This window comes from Salvia miltiorrhiza, chromosome 7, assembly GCF_028751815.1.
Source record: "Salvia miltiorrhiza cultivar Shanhuang (shh) chromosome 7, IMPLAD_Smil_shh, whole genome shotgun sequence".
NCBI classification, from domain to species: Eukaryota; Viridiplantae; Streptophyta; class Magnoliopsida; order Lamiales; family Lamiaceae; genus Salvia; species Salvia miltiorrhiza.
In genome coordinates this window covers 45229440-45248780 of record NC_080393.1, presented here as the reverse complement: position 1 = coordinate 45248780, position 19341 = coordinate 45229440, and the positions used below count along the sequence as shown (strand labels likewise).

Here is a 19341-nt window from a genome sequence, read left to right as displayed (position 1 = left end):
CCCGACGTTATGAGGTAACATAATATTAATTGGTGACAGCAAGAAGCCAAATTGAATGGTCTGAGATGAGATACATAGCAGTAATCCCCACGGAAATTAACGTTGCAGAGTAAATATATACACAGCAGTATACCGATCGATGCTCAGAATTCAATGTCAGAAAATGACACTGCACTGCAACCTTTATCAACTGCTGCCAATCCAACCCTAGCACCTTTATTTATTACTTTTATCATTGTAACATTCATTTTACCTCATACCCTAATCCTTTATCCAAAACTTACCAAATCTTCGTTTCTCACTTTACCATACAAAAAAAATCAATGAAACAGTGCTCAACAAGACTGCAAAAAGTTGAGGTAATTCTGTAAAATCTTGCCAGAGAAGAAGAAAAAAAAAAGAAGGAAAAAATGCGTACAAGTAAAATCACAGATTTATGGCCTCCGTCATGGCGGTGGAGGCAGTCTCCGCCCCAGACGGAGTTCTAGGTCGAGCTCTTCCTCGCCGGCCAAGTCCTTGGTGTTTTCACCCGGGCTACGACTGTTGTCGTTATTGTTGTTGTTGTTCTCGTCGTTGCTGTTTGATGCAGATGGTTCCGTGTTTGTGGAGTGGCAGACGGAGGAAACGACGCTGCTGGGTGCCGTTTCGGTGGGTATATTCGTGGCTAAATGTTGGATGGGAGATGAGTAATCGATGGGTAATGGATTTGGGAATATGATGGAATTAGGGTTAGGTAAAGGGTAGAGAAGGCACAATCCATTGGCGACGAATTCGTGGCCCGTTTGGATAAGTATTGGGGGCGGAGGGGAGGGGGCGAGCGGCGGCATCTCGTGCAGCCTGGCACGATCGCGGCGGTGCACGTTCATGTGGCCGCCGAGGGCTTGGGCGGAGCGGAACTCCCTCCGGCAGAATGTGCACGTGTAGGAGCGCGGCGGCCACGTGCAGCCCAGCAGGTTGCCCGTCGTGTCCTCCTCGAACGCCCGGACTTCCCAGGAGTCATCGTCGTCGTCCGGTGACTTCTGATTGTGATTGTTGTTACTGTTGTTGTTGTTGTTCCACATCATGATATGTGTTTGGGGTTGGTTTGATTTTGGGGAGGGGGTTAGGGACGTGAGTCCGAAATCGGTAGCCATGAGACAAGTAACATTTAAAGGTTAAAATAAATGCGAAGTTGATTAAAAAATTGAAAAAGAAAGAAGAGATGATATGATATGATATAATGGCCTCCAAGAAAAAGATGAAGGCAGCTGGTTAAAATAGGGGATGGGCGTAGTGGGGAAATGGGGACAAAAGTCTCGCAGCACCGAAGATATCAACAAAGTTTTTTCATGTATGCTGTTGGATTGTAGTTGTGAAGACATAGATGAACGATACATATACATAATAATAATAATAATAATAATAATAATAATAATAATAATAATAATAATAATAATAATATAAGGTTAGGATAAAATAGTTAATTTTCCTGAAAAATGAAAATAGTAAATAAGTCAATATAAATCCACAAATAAAGTGCTTATAATGCACGACTATCTATATTTAATTAATGTGGAGAAAGTTTTGCTCGTACAAGATTCAAATCCAAGTCAAATTTTTGCCTCTGCACATAAATATGAGTTATATAAGATTTGTATATATATATATATTCTTATTTCTCACCACATTAAATTATTTTCACTAGGATTATCTAGTGAGAAAATGTTATTTTTCGTGAGAATTGTTCTCATTTCTCACCGTACTTGGCCATTCTGGATCATTAATTTCTCACATAATAAATATGTATGAGAGAGAGAGAGAGATATCTTGCACACCCCACCCCAATTTGGTCATGTAGTAGTGCGTACAAAAAAGCAATACACTCTGCATTGGCTTCAACGTACGTCGATGTCGAACAATCTTTATCTTTCATCTCGTAGAGGGAAAGAGAGAGAGAGAGTAAATAATATGTAGTCCTACTTAGCATAGATTGGCTGGATTTGATTTATTTGACTTGTCACTTTACTCGTTGCTTGTAACGACAATCACGTCTTAATCAGCTAATATGGTTATACAGTTCTAAACGTATGATTATTTATATAAAAGTTTTAATTTTGAATAGTTATCTACACGGAAACATTGTAGTTATCCTTTTCTAAACAGTTCTTTTCTTTCTTTTTCTTCTTTTCTGTTTTTCTGTTTTGAGGGGATATATATAAGCAGTCTATATTTAAACCACGTCTAATGATGATATTCAAATTAATGTAATGAACTAATAATGATGTGAAAGTTGTCATGTTCTTGTCATAATGTAACTCATTTTTATCTATATATTCAAGAGCAATTAATTCTATATAACAATTAAAAAGAGACATGAATTAAATTTATTTTCAGATTTATAAATTCACAGAAATAATTTAAATTATTTTCGTAAGACAGAGAAAATGAAATCTAAGAAAGAACAAGTCAATTAATTAATTATATACATGACCTTAATTATGTTTTAATTTTGTTTCGACATGGCCTGGTTTAGGCCACATTGTGTTCAAACTCAAATCACTAAGTGTAACCAGGAGGATTTTGTCTAAGAGGTGGTCGATCGATAATTGTTAAGTTCCAACATACTAATTAATATAACTATGTGATAATTAATTGATCGAGGATCTCAGTGTATATATATAACATGAAGATTAATACGAATTAAGTAAAATATCGCTTTGAACTCGATATACTTATTTTAGTTTGAAAATCGATTTAATCCATATTTCTTACTTAATGATTCATTTTTAAAATAATAATGATTTTTAGGCATGTAATAATGACTTTTTGTGGGATATATATATATATATATATATATATATATATAATCATACTTTCATATATTAAAGCAGTCCTTTTCTATATATTAAAGTTACAGTGAAAATTTTGTTTTTTTCGTATTAATTACGAACTCTTATACTTGATCTATATATATAAAGTAAAAAGAAATACTCTATATTCTAACAAAAATCAGATAGTAAAAGAAATTCTTCCTACGGGAAAAATTATTAAAAGGGTAAATATCACTTTATATCCCAATGTATTAGCGTTTTAACGAATATGTCTCATCGTTTGAATAAGTGCAAAAAAGTACCTAAAGTATGAAAATTTTATCATTTTTGTCCCGTAAAAATTTTCCGTCGACGGAATAGTGACGTGGACAGATGGAACGGTGACATGGATTTTATGGTCCAAAAAATAACAAAAACAGAAAAATAAAATTATGGTAAATATCACTTTATATCCCAACGTATTAGTGTTTTAACGAATATGTCTCATCGTTTGGATAAATGCGAAAAAGTTCTCAATATATGAAAATTTATGAATTTTAAGTTTTTTTTTTTTGAAGTAAAATTTATTAATTTTGAGTTAAGGACTTGAATCATCAAATTTTTGGTCATTTTAAGTCCTTTTGTATATCAATTTTTCGGGTAAAATGACCAAAAATTAATTTGATGATTCAAGTCCTTAACGTAAAATTCATAAATTTTTCTTCAAAAAAAAAAAAAAAAAAAAACTTAAAATCCATTTTCATATGTTGGATACTTTTTTGCACCTATCCAAACAATGGGACATATTCGTTAAAACGCTAATAAATTGGGATATAAAGTGATATTTACCCTAATTTTTTTTATTTTCCGGGCCATAAATGCCATGTCACCGTTCCATTCGTCCACGTCACTGTTCCGTTGACGGAAATTTTTACAGGACAAAAATGATAAAATTTTTATACGTTGGGTACTTTTTTGCACCTATCCAAACGATGGGACATATTCGTTAAAACACTAATACGTTGGGATATAAAGTGATACTTACCCTTATTAAAATAGCAGTCATTGTGATCAAAATACTTTTGTATTGTGTACTACACACATTTTTTGATTTACAAGATTACACACTTTTACAATCATGTAAAATTCACAAAAAGTGTGTAACAATGTATTTTATACTGTTATACACTTTTTTCACAATTACACACTTTTGTGAAAATCATGTAACATTGTATTTCACCCAGTTACACTAATTTAATTTATAAAAAAAAATGTATCAGTCGCGATTCAGAGATAGGGTAGGAAAAGATGGAGAAGCGTATAGCGCCAAAGATGGTAAGGAAAATCAAGAAGAGTAGTGTTATTTGGACAAAATTTGTCCAGACAAAAAAAATGTTAAATACTTTAAAAATTTATTTATTTTAAAAAAATTTGGTTCAAATTTAAAAATAATTTAGTTACTTTTATTGTTTTCTCCACATTGTAATTTTTTAACAATTTTTTTATTTTTAATTTTTGTACTTTAAAAATAATAGGAATTAAAAAGGTTATTAAAAAACTACAATATATGTGAATTAAACAATAAAACTAACTAAATACTTTTTTTATTTTAAATCAAAATTTAAATAAATTTATTTTTTAAAGTATTTAACCATATTTTGTCCGGACATATTTTCTCCAAATAGCATTATTGAATAAAAAAAGATAGAGTGAGAGAGACAGAGGCAAGATAAAATGAAGAGAGACAAAAGATGGAAAAAGCTTGTAAAGGTGGCAATCGGTAGTGGTAGGGAACGGAGGCGGTGCATGCGGGGAAAATGAGGATGGCGGCGGTGGAAAGAGAGAGAACCTAGGATAGAGAAAGTGAGAGAGGAGGAGGGGGTTGAGGAGAGAGATAGACAAAGATATGCAAGCTATTAGAGACAGTGGTGACACGGGTGTAGCAGCATCGACGACATTGTAGAAATTGAGGGTGTCGGTCGGGTGGTGGTGCCAACGGCATAGATGGGGCGGGGGAGGGGAATGAGGGGCAACACCGGTGAAAAGTAAAGGGGAGCGGGATTTGGATGGGTCAGTATTAATTTTTAAAATTTTTTAAATTATTAAAGGTAAATTAATATATTTATATTTAAAAATATTAATATTTTCAGTTTTTTATTGTTGATTTGATGAATTCGGTGAGTCTATAACTTATTATAGTTAATTTATAGATTTAGTGAAATTATTTTATGAGTTTAATGCAAATAATTCCTAACTTTGTTGTACCAACTACATATATTGCCAGATGTTTGGTGGCTTTAGTACTGAAATGTGTAATTCAGGTACCTCCCAACGCGTGGGAGTCAAGGGCTCGTTTTTTTAAGGAGTCTTTAGTATCTTTAATTTTTACATTGGAAGCAAGTCAGGTGTCCTATCTCTGACTTTTCATCCCATTTATTTTGCTTTCTAATTTCCGAATTTCCTACTTCAATCTGTGAGACTTCTTTGATATCAATCATACTACTTTATTGGAAATCTCATAATAAGAAAATTATTGATAATTTCTATTGCATTTGATTGGATTATTTCTAGCAGTAGCCAAACTCAAATTAAGAACAACAAGACTCTGATATTCTAAAAACTTATTCGAACAATGTCAAAAAAAAAAAAAAAAAAAAAAAAACGAACTTGACATTTAAGGTGATTGATCATCAATAAGACATTCGTGTGTATGTTGGCCTGACCATAGGATATCATATTAATGTCCAAAACTACTTGAGGTTCTCGGTTCGAGTCCTCCATTATGCGGTCTTTAAATTTTTTTTATTTACTTAATTTATCGAAAAAATTAATAATAATAATAAGACATTCATTCACAAAACTATAATATGATGATGTATAACGTGGGTAATTGTGTGATGTGGCGCGCGCAAAGGATTGAGAAAAATATCAGTGGTAATACATATAAAAATGCCCATATTATTAAGTTAAAATTACAAATATTTAATCTTATAAAAAATTTGATCTTATGCTCAATTTTGAATAAACTTTCTAATAAACCTTTGGATGTTGACACATTGTCATTGATTTTAACTAAAAGTCTTATACTTTTATTACGTACAATTGTGTAAGAAAAATGTAAGAAAGGTGTGTAATTATAACAAATTCATTTTTTTAAGGGAAAAGGTGCAGATCCACCCTTCAAGTGGTAGCCCTTATAGCGTATGACTCAACCTAAACACCATGCTAGATTGACTCGCAATCGTAGGAGATCTATTGTAGTGTGTAAGCTAACCCAAGTCGTCTCTCAAGGAAGATTCAATAGGGCTCTTAATTGTATCACAGCGAAAACAGTAAATTTTAGGTCTGATTATTATAATTAAACTAATGTTTGGAATTGAAAACTCAACTTAAAACTAAACTTAGAGATGACAAGGCAGAAAAGAACAAAACACAAGTACGAGGCGGAAATAAACTATTAAACCCTAGGCAGAATTAAATGTGCAAAGTAAAGGCTACTAGGAACTAAAAGCTACTACGGCCCGTCATAGGAGACACTAACACTTCGGCCATTGTGCTCCCAACCGCAGTCAGGAATTACAATCTAAAGCCGAATAATTCAAGTCTTCTACCTCTGTTCCATGGGATGCCGAGTGAAGATGCCCTACAATTCATCCGTGATTTTTGCACGCAAGTTCAAACCATTCCATTGCTGAATCTCACGGAGGACCAATTAAAGCTCAAGTGCTTCCCCTATGCACTTAAAGATAGAGCAAGGACGTGGATGCTCACTCTGTCGCCCAACTCCATCACCATTTGGGGAGAAGCTTGTGAGAAGTTCATGCTAAAGTACTATCCCAGCCACAAGACTCAGGAGCTCAGATCGCAAATCATGGAATTCACCCAAGGAATGGACGAGCCTTTTCATGAGGCTTGGGAAAGATTCCAAGAACTCCTCCGCCAGTACCCGCAACATCAATTTCCCAACGTGATGTTGATGCAATTTTTCTACGATGGATTAGTGCAAACTGCCCAATTCATGGTGGACAGCACTGCAGGAGGAAACGTAGCCCAGAAGACTGTGGCAGAGCTAAAGGAAATTTTCAAAACATTAGCAGAGAGCTCTCAACAAAAGTTGGTCTGTGGAAAGGAAGTTGAGGCCAGCACTGTTACGAATCAGTTTGAGATGCAGAAATAATTGGCCTCAATTATGCGAGATGTGCAGCAAATGAAGATGGGAAGAATGGAACCGCCCCCTGCCTCTATGCAAAATGTACAGCCTTGTGGAATTTGTGGTGATTTTAACCACGGAGTTGATCAATGCAATAGAATGGGCGAATTCAAACCGGAAGGGCAAGCTGAAGTCCACTCAGCGCAAGGAGTGCAGAGCAGACCAGACGGACAGAGCAGACTGCAGTATGGGCAGAACTATAACCAAGGGCAGTAGAATTTCAATGGAGGATGGAGAGGAAAGCAGCCCTATGCACCGCAGCTAAACTACTCCCAACAATACCCAATGTACCAGCAGCAAGGGAACTTTCAGCGCACTCAACAATTCCAGAACGCACCAGATGCCACCGCAAAAACAGTCTCTGGATGATACGTTGCAGGCTTTTATTGTCGCAGCCCGCCCTAGCTAGGGATAGCTAGGCCGAGTGATCCACGACTAGGGATGGGGTTAAAGAAGAAGGGAAAGAAAGGGGCGTCATTTAACCGTAACATTTACTCATTTTAATAAGACTCGTCATTATTACTCAATAATACTCAATTGAAAACATTACTCAAGGAAGACGTAAAACTTAATTAATACATTAATCAAGTTATTACATCGACGAAAACATCATCTAAAACTTAAAGTATGACATATCAATACTAAAAGTATTCTGCAGCGGAAAGGTAGCTAGACATATGTATGAAGACATATTCTAGTCAGGTTACATATTTATTAACAACTCTGTGACTCCGCTCAATGCAGCACCATCATCACACCGGCTCAACCTGCACATTTTTGAAAAAGATATGCAGGGCTGAGTACAAAAGTACCCAGTGAACACATGCCAAAACATCACATGCATATAACATCATACATATTGTCATTGCCATTTCATATGCAAAACATAAGGGATTTATCTAAAAGGCCTTATGTTCGCTAAACTCATTTTCATTTCTCAAAGTTGTCTGCACAGACTTTTGTCATCAAGTAAGTATCAAATCTGTTAACTCATGTACTGAGAGGGAGGCCTCCCTCTGCAGCACTGTTATCGGCCAACCTGAAAGATGACTTACGACCACCGTGTACACTAATTCTACCTCGCGTAGAACCGATATCATTTCTCATATAGATAGATAGCATACTAACACATCAAATATTTTGGCAATGCAATAACTTAAAATACATTTTCAATTCATACTTTGAAAGGAAAATAAAACATCAATGCATTTAACATCCATCTTAATCATACATCATACATCATACATCATACATCATACATCATACATCATACTTCCTACATCATACTTCATTAATCAAACGCGTAAACATCTTGATTTTAGCGTAGAAAAGCCCACCTCGTTGCGTCTCTGCAAATAAGTACATCACTCTCTCTCTCTCGAGTCGTCACTTCCCAAACGAACCTTCATCGCTATGAAGAATCGATGAGAAGTAGGGTCATCAAAAAGATAACTCACTAACTTAAACTCACATAGGTAAAATAAAACATAAAACCTTAACTCAACTGCCCTGCCAGAGCTGATCTCACGGCAGAGCTAACTCGGCAGGGCTGAATCTTACAGCCAGAGCTGACTCGCCAGCCAGAGCTAACCTCTAGAGCTGACTCAACAGCCAGAGCTGACTCGCCTACCAGAGAAATCGCCCGCCAGAGAAATCGCCTGCCAAAGAAATCGCCTGCCAGAGAAATCCGCAGGGTGCCAGAGCTGAACTCATCAGCACTTCAACTGCCAGAGCTGACTATGCTCGGCAGAGCTGGATTTCACGCAGCAAAACTCAATAAAATCAACACTCATCATGCTCTGCAACTCAAAATAAATCATACTCATGCTTCTCTCTCGATCTAACACTCCTCAAAACCTTAAACTTAACTTATCATGCTCGACTTCAACTTAGAACACAAAAATCAAGAAAACCCTAATATGCATTTCTAAGTTTCACGCACAGTACAATCATCTCTACAACCTACAACTTAACATGCTTGGTAAAAACAGATTTTAACAAAGAACCAACCTAGCATGCTTGATTTATGCTTAATTGTGCTAAATTTTGGGGTTTATATAAGCTTTATTTTAAGAGAATCTTCTGGAAATTGGTGCGTTTTATGGCTTGTTTGATGCTTCGCAGGAGGATTAGGTTTTTAGATGGAAGAATATAATTTTGGAGATTTCGGGGCTAAAGAGGGTGTTTTTAGCATAACTCTGTAGCCAGATCAGAGAAGTCGCTAGTCAGAGGAATCGAGAAGCCAGAGCAGAAGAATCACCTATTCCTCTGCCGAGAAGCGCCAGCATCAGAGAAGTAAAGTCCAGCGCTCGATAGCAGAGAACTCACCGTTCCTCTGGCGAGAGCCCCGAATTCGGCCGGAGTAGGAGTGTTCCCAGAGCGCGCATTGTAGCTGGAAGTTGCCTTATTTTGCACGATTCTATTGCCTTTAGAATTCTTCTTTGCATGGCAACTTCCATGGTGATCCATAGGGAATTGAAGTCTATAAATAGGGCCATACTTTTCATTGTAATAATCAATCTTTTGCCCTAGTTTTAGACGCCACCTTGCGATTTGTTGGCATCAAAAGCGTAGGAATTTCATTGCTTTCTTAGTTCGAGATTTTTAGTATTCTAAGTTAGATTTTAATTTCGTTTTTAGTTTAGTTCTTGGATTGTGATTGAGTGACACGATTATACGTTCAAGACAATTACGGTATTTCGTATTTAAATTCAATTTACTTTCGTTTAATCATGTTTACGTTTTTCGTTTATGCTTTCTTTTCAATTATGCAATTTAAATTATGCACTTTAGTTTCACGCCTAGATTAGAAGTCTCTAAATTTACAAGTCTTTAATTTCTTAAGTTAGGTTTAATTCGAGTTGTTTAAATTATTGCCTAGGTTAAGTTTAAGTTCAATTTACGTTTAAGTTTAAGTTACGTTTTTAAATCAAAACCTTTACTGCTTTCTTTTATTGCTTTTTTCTTACGATACTACTAAAAGCCCTTAAAGACTTTCCTTGAGAGATGACACTGGGTCAACTTACCATCGCTAGGATGTCCTTGTTCTATTGCAAGTCAACTTAGAGGTGTTTCTAGTTGAGTCAAATTTTGGCGCCGTTGCCGGGGATAGTTTTAGGCGTTTTAGTTGTGTCGTTTTTACTTGCTTTATTTAATTTCTGTTTTTAAGTTTCTTCCACTCGGTGCGTTTAATCCGTTTGTTCAGTGTTGTGCATGCAGGGACGCCGTAGTCTTAAAGGTAAATTGGTGTCTCCTTTGCATAGTACGAGCGAAGGGATTTTCAGGAAGAATAGCTGCAAGGGAGTGATCGGGAACGACAGAACAGATGGTTCGAACTCCAGTTCTGACGGAGAAACACGTGACAAAACTGAAGATTTCTTCTCTGACTCTGAACCTGAAGTTCCAGAGCAGACTGTAGAAGAAGAAGAAGCCAGCTCTGCCAAGTCCTACTCTGATTCTGAACTACCCGAGCAGAGCGCAGGAGAGGAGGAACTAGATTCGCCAGCCAGCTCTGACTCGGAGCCTTCAGAGCCGCCAACGAGAGAGGACGCCAGCTCTGCCGATACAGAGCACACGACAGCCACGGCAAAACACACTAAAGAGGAAGAGGCCAGCTCCACCAATTTTTGCATCAAGCAGAATTTAAACAAGGAAAAGAAGGAGATGGCCCAGAACACGGAATATATGGGAGACTTCACCAGGCCGGTAATTGGAGATACCAACACGTCGGTAATCGTGCTCCCCACTGCTGTGAGAAACTACAATCTCAAACCCAACGACTCGAATTTGCTGCCGGTGTTCCACGGGATGCCAAGCGAGGATGCTCTGCAATTCATCCGAGACTTTTGCACACAAGTGCAAACGATTCCTCTGCTTAGCCTCACGGAGGACCAACTCAAGCTCAAGTGTTTCCCCTATGCACTTAAAGACCGGGCCAGGACGTGAATGCTCTCTCTGCCGCCCAACTCTATCACTACGTGGGGAGATGCTTGTGAAAAATTCATGCTGAAATACTACCCAAGCCACAAAACACAGGAGCTGAGAACAAAAATAATGGAGTTCACCCAAGGAGCGGATGAGCTTTTGCATGAAGCTTGGGAGAGATATGAAGAACTCCTCCGTCAATGCCCTCAACATCAATTCACGAATGTTATGTTGATGCAGTTCTTCTACGATGGGTTAGTGCAAACTGCCCAATTTATGGTGGACAACACGGCAGGAGGAAACATAGCTCGGAAGACTGCGGCAGATCTGAAAGAGATTTTCAAGACCTTGGCCGAAAGCTCCCAACAGAAGTCAGTCCGTGGACGGAGAGTGGAGGCTAGTGCCGTGACAAATCAGTTCGAGATGCAGCAACAATTGGCTTCGATCATGCGAGAAGTTCAACAGCTCCAGATGGAAAAGATGGAAAATTCTCCAGTTCAGAGCTCAGCGCCGCCGATGACAACTCAACCGAATCCAGCTCTGCCAATGTCAACTCCGCAGAACCCAGCCATACATTATGTTGAGCCGTGTGGTATCTGTGGAGATTTCAGCCATGGAGCTAATGAGTGCCATAGAATGGGAGAGTTTACCCCGGAAGGACAAGCTGAGGTCTATGCAGCACAAGGATTCCAAACCTACAATCAAGTGCAGAACAGACCATATGGCCAGAGCATGAATCAAGGTCCACAAAATATCGTTGGAGGATGGAGGAGTCAGCCGAATGGAGGATGGGGAAATCAAAATTTTGGGGGGAATCAATTCCGTCGACCACCCCAGATGGGCTATCAACAACAACAGTATTTCCCACCACCGCAGGGGCCTTCTCAACCATACAGACCACAATACCAACAACAGCAATCCATTCCGCAACAGAATGCGCCGTCGATTCCACCACAAAAATCCACGCTCGAAGAAACACTGCAAGCCTTTATGGAGATGAGCAAACAAAGTATAGAGTCTCAAGCTTCTACGATCAAAAGGCTCGAGACTACGGTTGGACAACTTTCCGGTGCCTTGAATCAAATCCAACAACAATAGCAACCCGGGAAGTTTCATGGTCAACCTGCTCAGACGCATCAAGCTCTTGCTGTAACTGTTCTTCGCAGTGGTAAGATGGTGGATAACAAAGTAGAGGTTCCTAATTTGACCAGTGCAGAGCAGCCGAACTCTACCTTGACCAGCGCAGAGCAGCCGAGATCTTTTTTCACCAGCGCAGAGCAGCCAAGCTCTACCGTGACCAGAGCAGAGCTGCCGAGTTCTGTCCAGCCTAGACCAGAGTTGCCGAGCTTAGCGCTGACCAGCCCGACGGATGGAGAGACGGCAGACAAGCAAAAGGAAGGAGAGAAGGAGAAGGAGGTCAAGCTCCACAAAGCTACTGCACCATATCGACCACCGATTCCTTTTCCGAACATATTGAGAAACGAGAAGCAGGACCGTCAGTTTGAAGAATTCTACAACATGTTGGCCAAGGTAAATGTGAATTTTCCTCTTCTTGATGTGATCCGAAATGTGCCTGCATATGTGAAATTCTTCAAGGAATTGGCATCCAACAAAAGAAGGTTCGGTGACAATGAGAAGGTGTTGGTCTCCGAAGTTGCAAACGCAATCATGCAGAAATCTTTGCCACCCAAGCAACGCGATCCAGGTAGTTTTGTGATTAATATTGCTTTGGGAAATGGTAAGGAAGCCACGGGTATGTTGGATCTGGGGGCTGGGATTAACTTGATGCCTTACTCTATTTATCAACAATTAGAGTTAGGTAATTTAAAATCTACTCGCATGTGCCTCCAACTTGCTGATAGGTCCGTCAGGTATCCCCGTGGTATAGTAGAAGATATCCTAGTTAGAGTCGGGGGTCTGATAGTGCCCGTTGATTTTGTCGTACTGGAGATTGGGGATGTGCACGAGAATGGTAGAGATCATACTTTGCTATTAGGAAGGCCCTTTATGGCGACCACTAACACGTTGATTGATGTAAAAAATGGAACTATTAAAATGTCAGTGTTGGGGGAGTCAGTGTCTTTCTCAGTGCATGAAAATCGGGCTATGCCTTCGGACAACCTTATGAATGAATGCTCATATATAGATGCTATTAATGGCTTGGTTGAGAAGGTATTTTTACAGGAGCAGGAATGCGAGGAAGTTTGCGCTGGATCAGCAGACATGGAAGAACTAGCGCGGGAAGCTGAAGAGTTCGGCGCTGCTCTGACACGAGAGCTTCGCTGCTCTGACTTCAGCCCTGGCAGCGCTGACCTGCCCAGCAATCCTGCACTGCCCAAACCTGCATTGCCCAGCTTAGAGGAGGAACAGGTGGGGGCAAAGAAACCAGCACTCGAATTGAAGGAACTCCCAACCAATCTCAAGTATGTCTTTTTAGAAGACGGAAATGAGAAGCCAGTCATCATCTCGTCTACTCTGACTCTAGAGCAAGAAGAGGCGCTGCTCGAGGTGTTGAAGAGAAACAAAGCAGCGCTGGGATGGAGCATAGGTGACATACGTGGCATTAGTCCGGCCACATGCATGCACAGGATCAACCTAGAAGAAGGAGCTACACCCAAGCGAGATGCCCAGCGACGCTTGAACCCTATGCTGATGGAGGTTGTGCGCAAGGAAATCCTTAAGCTTCTTGCCGAAGGGATTATCTATTCAGTTGCCGATAGTGAGTGGGTGAGCCCGGTGCATGTCGTGCCAAAGAAAGGAGGAATGACGGTTGTGCGCAATGACAAGATGGAGTTGGTACCGATGCGCCCTACCACGGGATGGCGGATGTGCGTCGACTACAGGAAACTCAATGCCGTCACCAAAAAGGATCACTTTCCTCTTCCTTTTGTTGATCAAATGTTAGACCGTTTAGCAGGACATGATTTTTATTGTTTTCTAGATGGTCTGTCAGGATACTACCAAATCGCAATCGCACCGGAAGATCAAGTCAAGACTGCATTCACCACACCTTTTGGGACATTTGCATGGAACAGGATGCCGTTCGGATTGTGCAATGCGCCCGGGACGTTTCAACGATGCATGATGTCCATATTCTCTGATATGATTGGTAAATGCGTGGAGGTTTTTATGGATGATTTTTCGGTTTTTGGGCAGTCTTTTCATGATTGTTTAACTAAGATTGATGTTGTGTTGAAAAGGTGTATTGAAAGTGGCCTAACTTTGAGTTGGGAGAAGAGTCATTTCATGGTTACTCGTGGGATTGTCTTGGGTCATGTGGTGTCTAAGCATGGACTAGAGGTCGACAGAGCCAAGGTGGAGGTAATCCAAAAGTTGCCGCCCCCTATTGATGTCAAAGGGATTAGGAGTTTCTTAGGTCACGCCGGTTTTTACCAGCGTTTCATTAAAGATTTCTCTAAAATTAGCCAACCTCTATGCAAACTGCTAGCTCAGGATGTTCCTTTTAATTTCGATGACTCTTGCATGCTTGCCTTTGAAACATTGAAACTTAAGTTGAGCTCTGCCCCGGTTGTGATTGCACCCGATTGGTCATTACCCTTTGAGATCATGTGTGATGCGTTTAACTCTGCTGTAGGAGCGGTGCTAGGTCAGCGTGTGGATAGGATGTTACGTGTGATTTACTATGCTAGTTTAACTTTGAATAGCGCTCAAGTAAATTACACCACTACTGAAAAAGAGATGCTTGCTGTGGTATTTGCCTTAGATAAATTTCGAGCATACATCATTGGGTCTAAGGTCATTGCCCATAGTGACCATGCTGCACTTCGATACTTGATGACTAAACCTCAGGCTAAAGCTCGTCTCATCCGTTGGGTCTTACTGTTGCAAGAGTTTGATGTAGAGATCAGGGATAGGAAAGGGAGCGAGAATCACGTAGCTGACCACCTTTCCCGATTGGATAAAAATCTGATAGAATCGAGTCTCAATTGCATCCCTGAATCTTTTCCTTTTGAGCATACATATGCATTAACCCTTGATAAGAGCAGCACTGCCGAGATCCACTCTGCCCATGCCAGAGCAGAGGAGTCGAATACCAGAGCAGAGGAGTCGGTACCAGAGTAGAGGAGCCGACATCTCCAGCGCAGAATCGAAGCCAGCTCTACTCTGACCAGCTCTGCCGAACTCAGCGCTGTTCAGAGCAGCCCTGCGAGTGCCGAGCCCTGGTATGCAGATATTGTCAATTACTTAGTTTGTGGTATTCTACGGCCTGAGCTGACATCACAGGAAAGAAAGAGATTTTTAGCTCAATGCAGACACTATTATTGGGAGATTCCTCACCTTTTCAAGCTTGGAAAGGATGATGTCATTCGACGGTGTGTGCCGACAGAGGAGCAACAACAAGTGTTAAAAATGTGCCATGAGGATCATTGTGGTGGACACTTTGGGTGGCAGAAAACAGCACATAAAATTCTTCAATCTGGTTTGTTTTGGTCTTCCATTTTCAAAGATGCACACACCTTCACTCTTGCTTGAGATCGGTGTCAGAGAGTAGGAAATATTGGCCGCAGGAATGAGATGCCCCTCCAAAGCATTTTAATTGTCGAAATTTTCGATGTGTGGGGCATTGATTTCATGGGGCCATTTCCTACTTCGCATGGGTTTCAATATATTTTACTTGCTGTAGATTACGTGTCCAAATGGGTTGAGGCTATCCCCACGCGGACATGTGATGCTAATGTGGTGCTTAAGTTTGTGCAAGAGAACATTCTTTCTAGATTCGGATTTCTTAGAGCTATCATTAGCGATGGAGGCAAGCATTTCTGCAATAAGTTGTTTGCAAAGCTCATGAAGAAGAATGGGATCACGCACAAGGTTGCAACACCATATCATCCACAAACCTCTGGACAAGCCGAGACGAGCAATCGGCAAATCAAAGGGATTCTGGAGAAAACGGTGCAGTCCTCGCGCAAGGACTGGTCCGCAAAGTTGAATGACGCTCTCTGGGCATACCGAACTGCCTTCAAGGGCGTGCTTGGGATGAGTCCATACCGTCTAGTCTACGGCAAGGCTTGCCATCTGCCGGTGGAGATAGAGCACAAAGCTTATTGGGCGATCAAAGCTGCCAACTATGACTTGGACTCTGCCATGAAGCAGCACACACTACAAATGGAGGAGTTAGATGAGCTACGCAATGAGGCATATGAGAATGCGAGGATTTACAAGGACAAAGTGAAGCGACTCCATGACCGCCGTATCTGCCATAAGAAGCTTTGCCCTGGAATGAAAGTACTTTTGTTCAATTCTCGACTTAAGTTATTCCCGGGAAAGCTGAAATCTAGGTGGAATGGTCCGTTTTTACTTAAGGAGGTGTTTGAGCATGGTGCTGTTGAGCTACTCAATGAAAACACGAAGGAGAGTTTCAGAGTGAATGGCCATCGAGTGAAACCATACTACGAGCACCAGAGTCAGACTATGGAAGTGGAGTCTCAAGCTCTGCACAACCCTTGCTGAAGTTCAGATCTGAAGTCGGGCTGGAGACTCTAACCCTAGCGCTTGGTGGGAGGCAACCCACCGTTGGTTTATTTTTAGTTTTTGTTTTTCTTTGTTTTTAGTTGGGTGTTTCGTGTCTTTTCTAAGTTATGGTTGCTTTGCGGATACTATGATGCTTGGTGAGCATGTCTTATTTTCAGCGCTGAAATTCTCATACAGCCGCTAGCGCTGCTGCCACCACCGCTGCACTTTTCCGCACTACACTTCACCACCACTGCCCTTCTCCGCGCTGCTCTGCCAGCGCTGACCTGCTTCAGCGTAGCCACTCTTCAGTCTTCCACAGACAGCGAATTCCCCTCTTCACCACCTCGCACGATGCTTCAGTTTCTCCATGCCGATAATCAGAGACGTTTTTCTCAACTCTTCTTATTTCTTTTATGCCCTGAGGGCATGGCATGCTTTAAGTGTGGGGGGTGTCTTATTGTGCTTATGCTTTCAAATTGGGCGAGATTAATCTTTCTATGCTTAGTTTTTAGTCTCGAATCCTTTCGAGTTCTTATGAATTTGTGGAAGAGTACATGGTTTTCGATGCGAATTTCGGGTTTGTGAATGAATGGTGGTTATTCTTGTTTTACTCTTGATACATGTTTCTTGTTTGTGCAAAGAATTTGAGTTTTGTTGCAACATGATTGTAAGTTAGTAAAACGTGATTTGTCCGGTAGATGCTAGAAGAAGTGTTGTCATTGTGATTGCCTATGATCGTATCTTATCTGTGAAATGTGAAAAATGTTGGACGAATTGCCATTGCCAACTTCAAAATTGTCAGCTCTGAAACATCTGGCCTGTTCTGAAACGTGACAGCTCTGAGTCTCTGCTCCTCTAGTTCAACTATGAGCATGGGAAACCACGTGAAAAGACTTTGGATTGCATCCAAATGATCTTAGTTCATGAATTATGGCTCAGCTGTCGAAAATCTTAAGCACACAAAGTGTGAAAAATGGTGATATTGATTATAAAGGCGATCACATTAGGGAATTCACTTCTAGCGGAGAATTGGGTCTGATCGAATTACTTGCATTACTCTTTTGTTGCTTCTTAAACTTTGAATTACTTGCATGGTCGAGAAAATGTGTGTTGATTGTAAAATCTGGAATTGACTTGTGAATGTTTGGATTGGAAATTAGCATTGTTGAAATCAATCTCTTCCTATGATTCATATGGATTTTGCTTGAGGACAAGTAAAAGGCTAAGTGTGGGGGGGTTGATTTATGCTTAATTGTGCTAAATTTTGGGGTTTATATAAGCTTTATTTTAAGAGAATCTTCTGGAAATTGGTGCGTTTTATGGCTTGTTTGATGCTTCGCAGGAGGATTAGGTTTTTAGATGGAAGAATATAATTTTGGAGATTTCGGGGCTAAAGAGGGTGTTTTTAGCATAACTCTGTAGCCAGATCAGAGAAGTCGCTAGTCAGAGGAATCGAGAAGCCAGAGCAGAAGAATCACCTATTCCTCTACCGAGAAGCGCCAACATCAGAGAAGTAAAGTCCAGCGCTCGATAGCAGAGAACTCATCGTTCCTCTGGCGAGAGCCCCGAATTCGGCCGGAGTAGGAGTGTTCCCAGAGCGCGCATTGCAGCTGGAAGTTGCCTTATTTTGCACGATTCTATTGCTTTTAGAATTCTTCTTTGCATGGCAACTTCCATGGTGATCCATAGGGAATTGAAGTCTATAAATAGGGCCATACTTTTCATTGTAATAATCAATCTTTTGCCCTAGTTTTAGACGCCACCTTGCGATTTGTTGGCATCAAAAGCGTAGGAATTTCATTGCTTTCTTAGTTCGAGATTTTTAGTATTCTAAGTTAGATTTTAATTTCGTTTTTAGTTTAGTTCTTGGATTGTGATTGAGTGACACGATTATACGTTCAAGACAATTACGGTATTTCGTATTTAAATTCAATTTACTTTCGTTTAATCATGTTTACGTTTTTCGTTTATGCTTTCTTTTCAATTATGCAATTTAAATTATGCACTTTAGTTTCACGCCTAGATTAGAAGTCTCTAAATTTACAAGTCTTTAATTTCTTAAGTTAGGTTTAATTCGAGTTGTTTAAATTATTGCCTAGGTTAAGTTTAAGTTCAATTTACGTTTAAGTTTAAGTTACGTTTTTAAATCAAAACCTTTACTGCTTTCTTTTATTGCTTTTTTCTTACGATACTACTAAAAGCCCTTAAAGACTTTCCTTGAGAGATGACACTGGGTCAACTTACCATCGCTAGGATGTCCTTGTTCTATTGCAAGTCAACTTAGAGGTGTTTCTAGTTGAGTCAATGCTCCTAAAACACTAACACAAGTTACATCGATTAACAAAAATTGAAGAACAAGTGACGACGACGAAGAACCTAGCGTGCACGTAAGATTTTGAAAGTCGAGAAAAAGACGAAATAGCAGTATTTTACTATTCATCGTCAAAAAGTCTAAATTTTCAAAAACGTCTAAACGGACTCAGATTTCAATTCCGAGTTCATCGTTCTCATTCAAATAATTATCTCTAATTATTCAAATACTCAAACTCAATTACGGATATAAAATCCCACATCATTCTCACATCATCAAAAGAACATCTCAACGTCGTTAAACATAAACAAGAAAACTTTGTATAACTCATCACATCATTACACAAAGTAAAACAAACAAGGGATCTAAACCCTAATTACTTAAGTTAAGCAATTAAACACGTCATCAAAAGCCCGGGTATTACATTTATGGAGGTTACCAAGCAGAACATGGAGATGATGAAGCAGAATTTGGAATCTCAGTCTGCCACCATAAAAAGACTTGAGACCACCATGGCCGGGGCAACTATCGGGCGCTCTGGACCAGCTACAGCAGCAGCAGTCCGGGAAAACAAAGCAGGCGCTAGCTCTGGCGAGGATGACAGAGCAGACTAGGATGACAGCTCTAACACG

At 40.0% G+C, this 19341-nt stretch overlaps 1 protein-coding gene across 1 annotated transcript; it reads right to left on the bottom strand.

The window, feature by feature from the left end:
• Window positions 1-265: 265 nt before the first annotated feature.
• LOC130992755 (transcriptional regulator SUPERMAN) lies at window positions 266-1261 on the bottom strand. The gene has a single exon (XM_057917501.1). It carries the CDS (start codon window positions 1131-1133, stop codon window positions 447-449), a length of 687 nt encoding a protein of 228 aa, XP_057773484.1. The 5' UTR covers window positions 1134-1261; the 3' UTR covers window positions 266-446.
• Window positions 1262-19341: the final 18080 nt, after the last annotated feature.

Bases quoted from the DNA above. Each gene is read 5' to 3' on its own strand.
- LOC130992755 (XM_057917501.1), bottom strand. From the start codon at position 1,133: ATGGCTACCGATTTCGGACTCACGTCCCTAACCCCCTCCCCAAAATCA.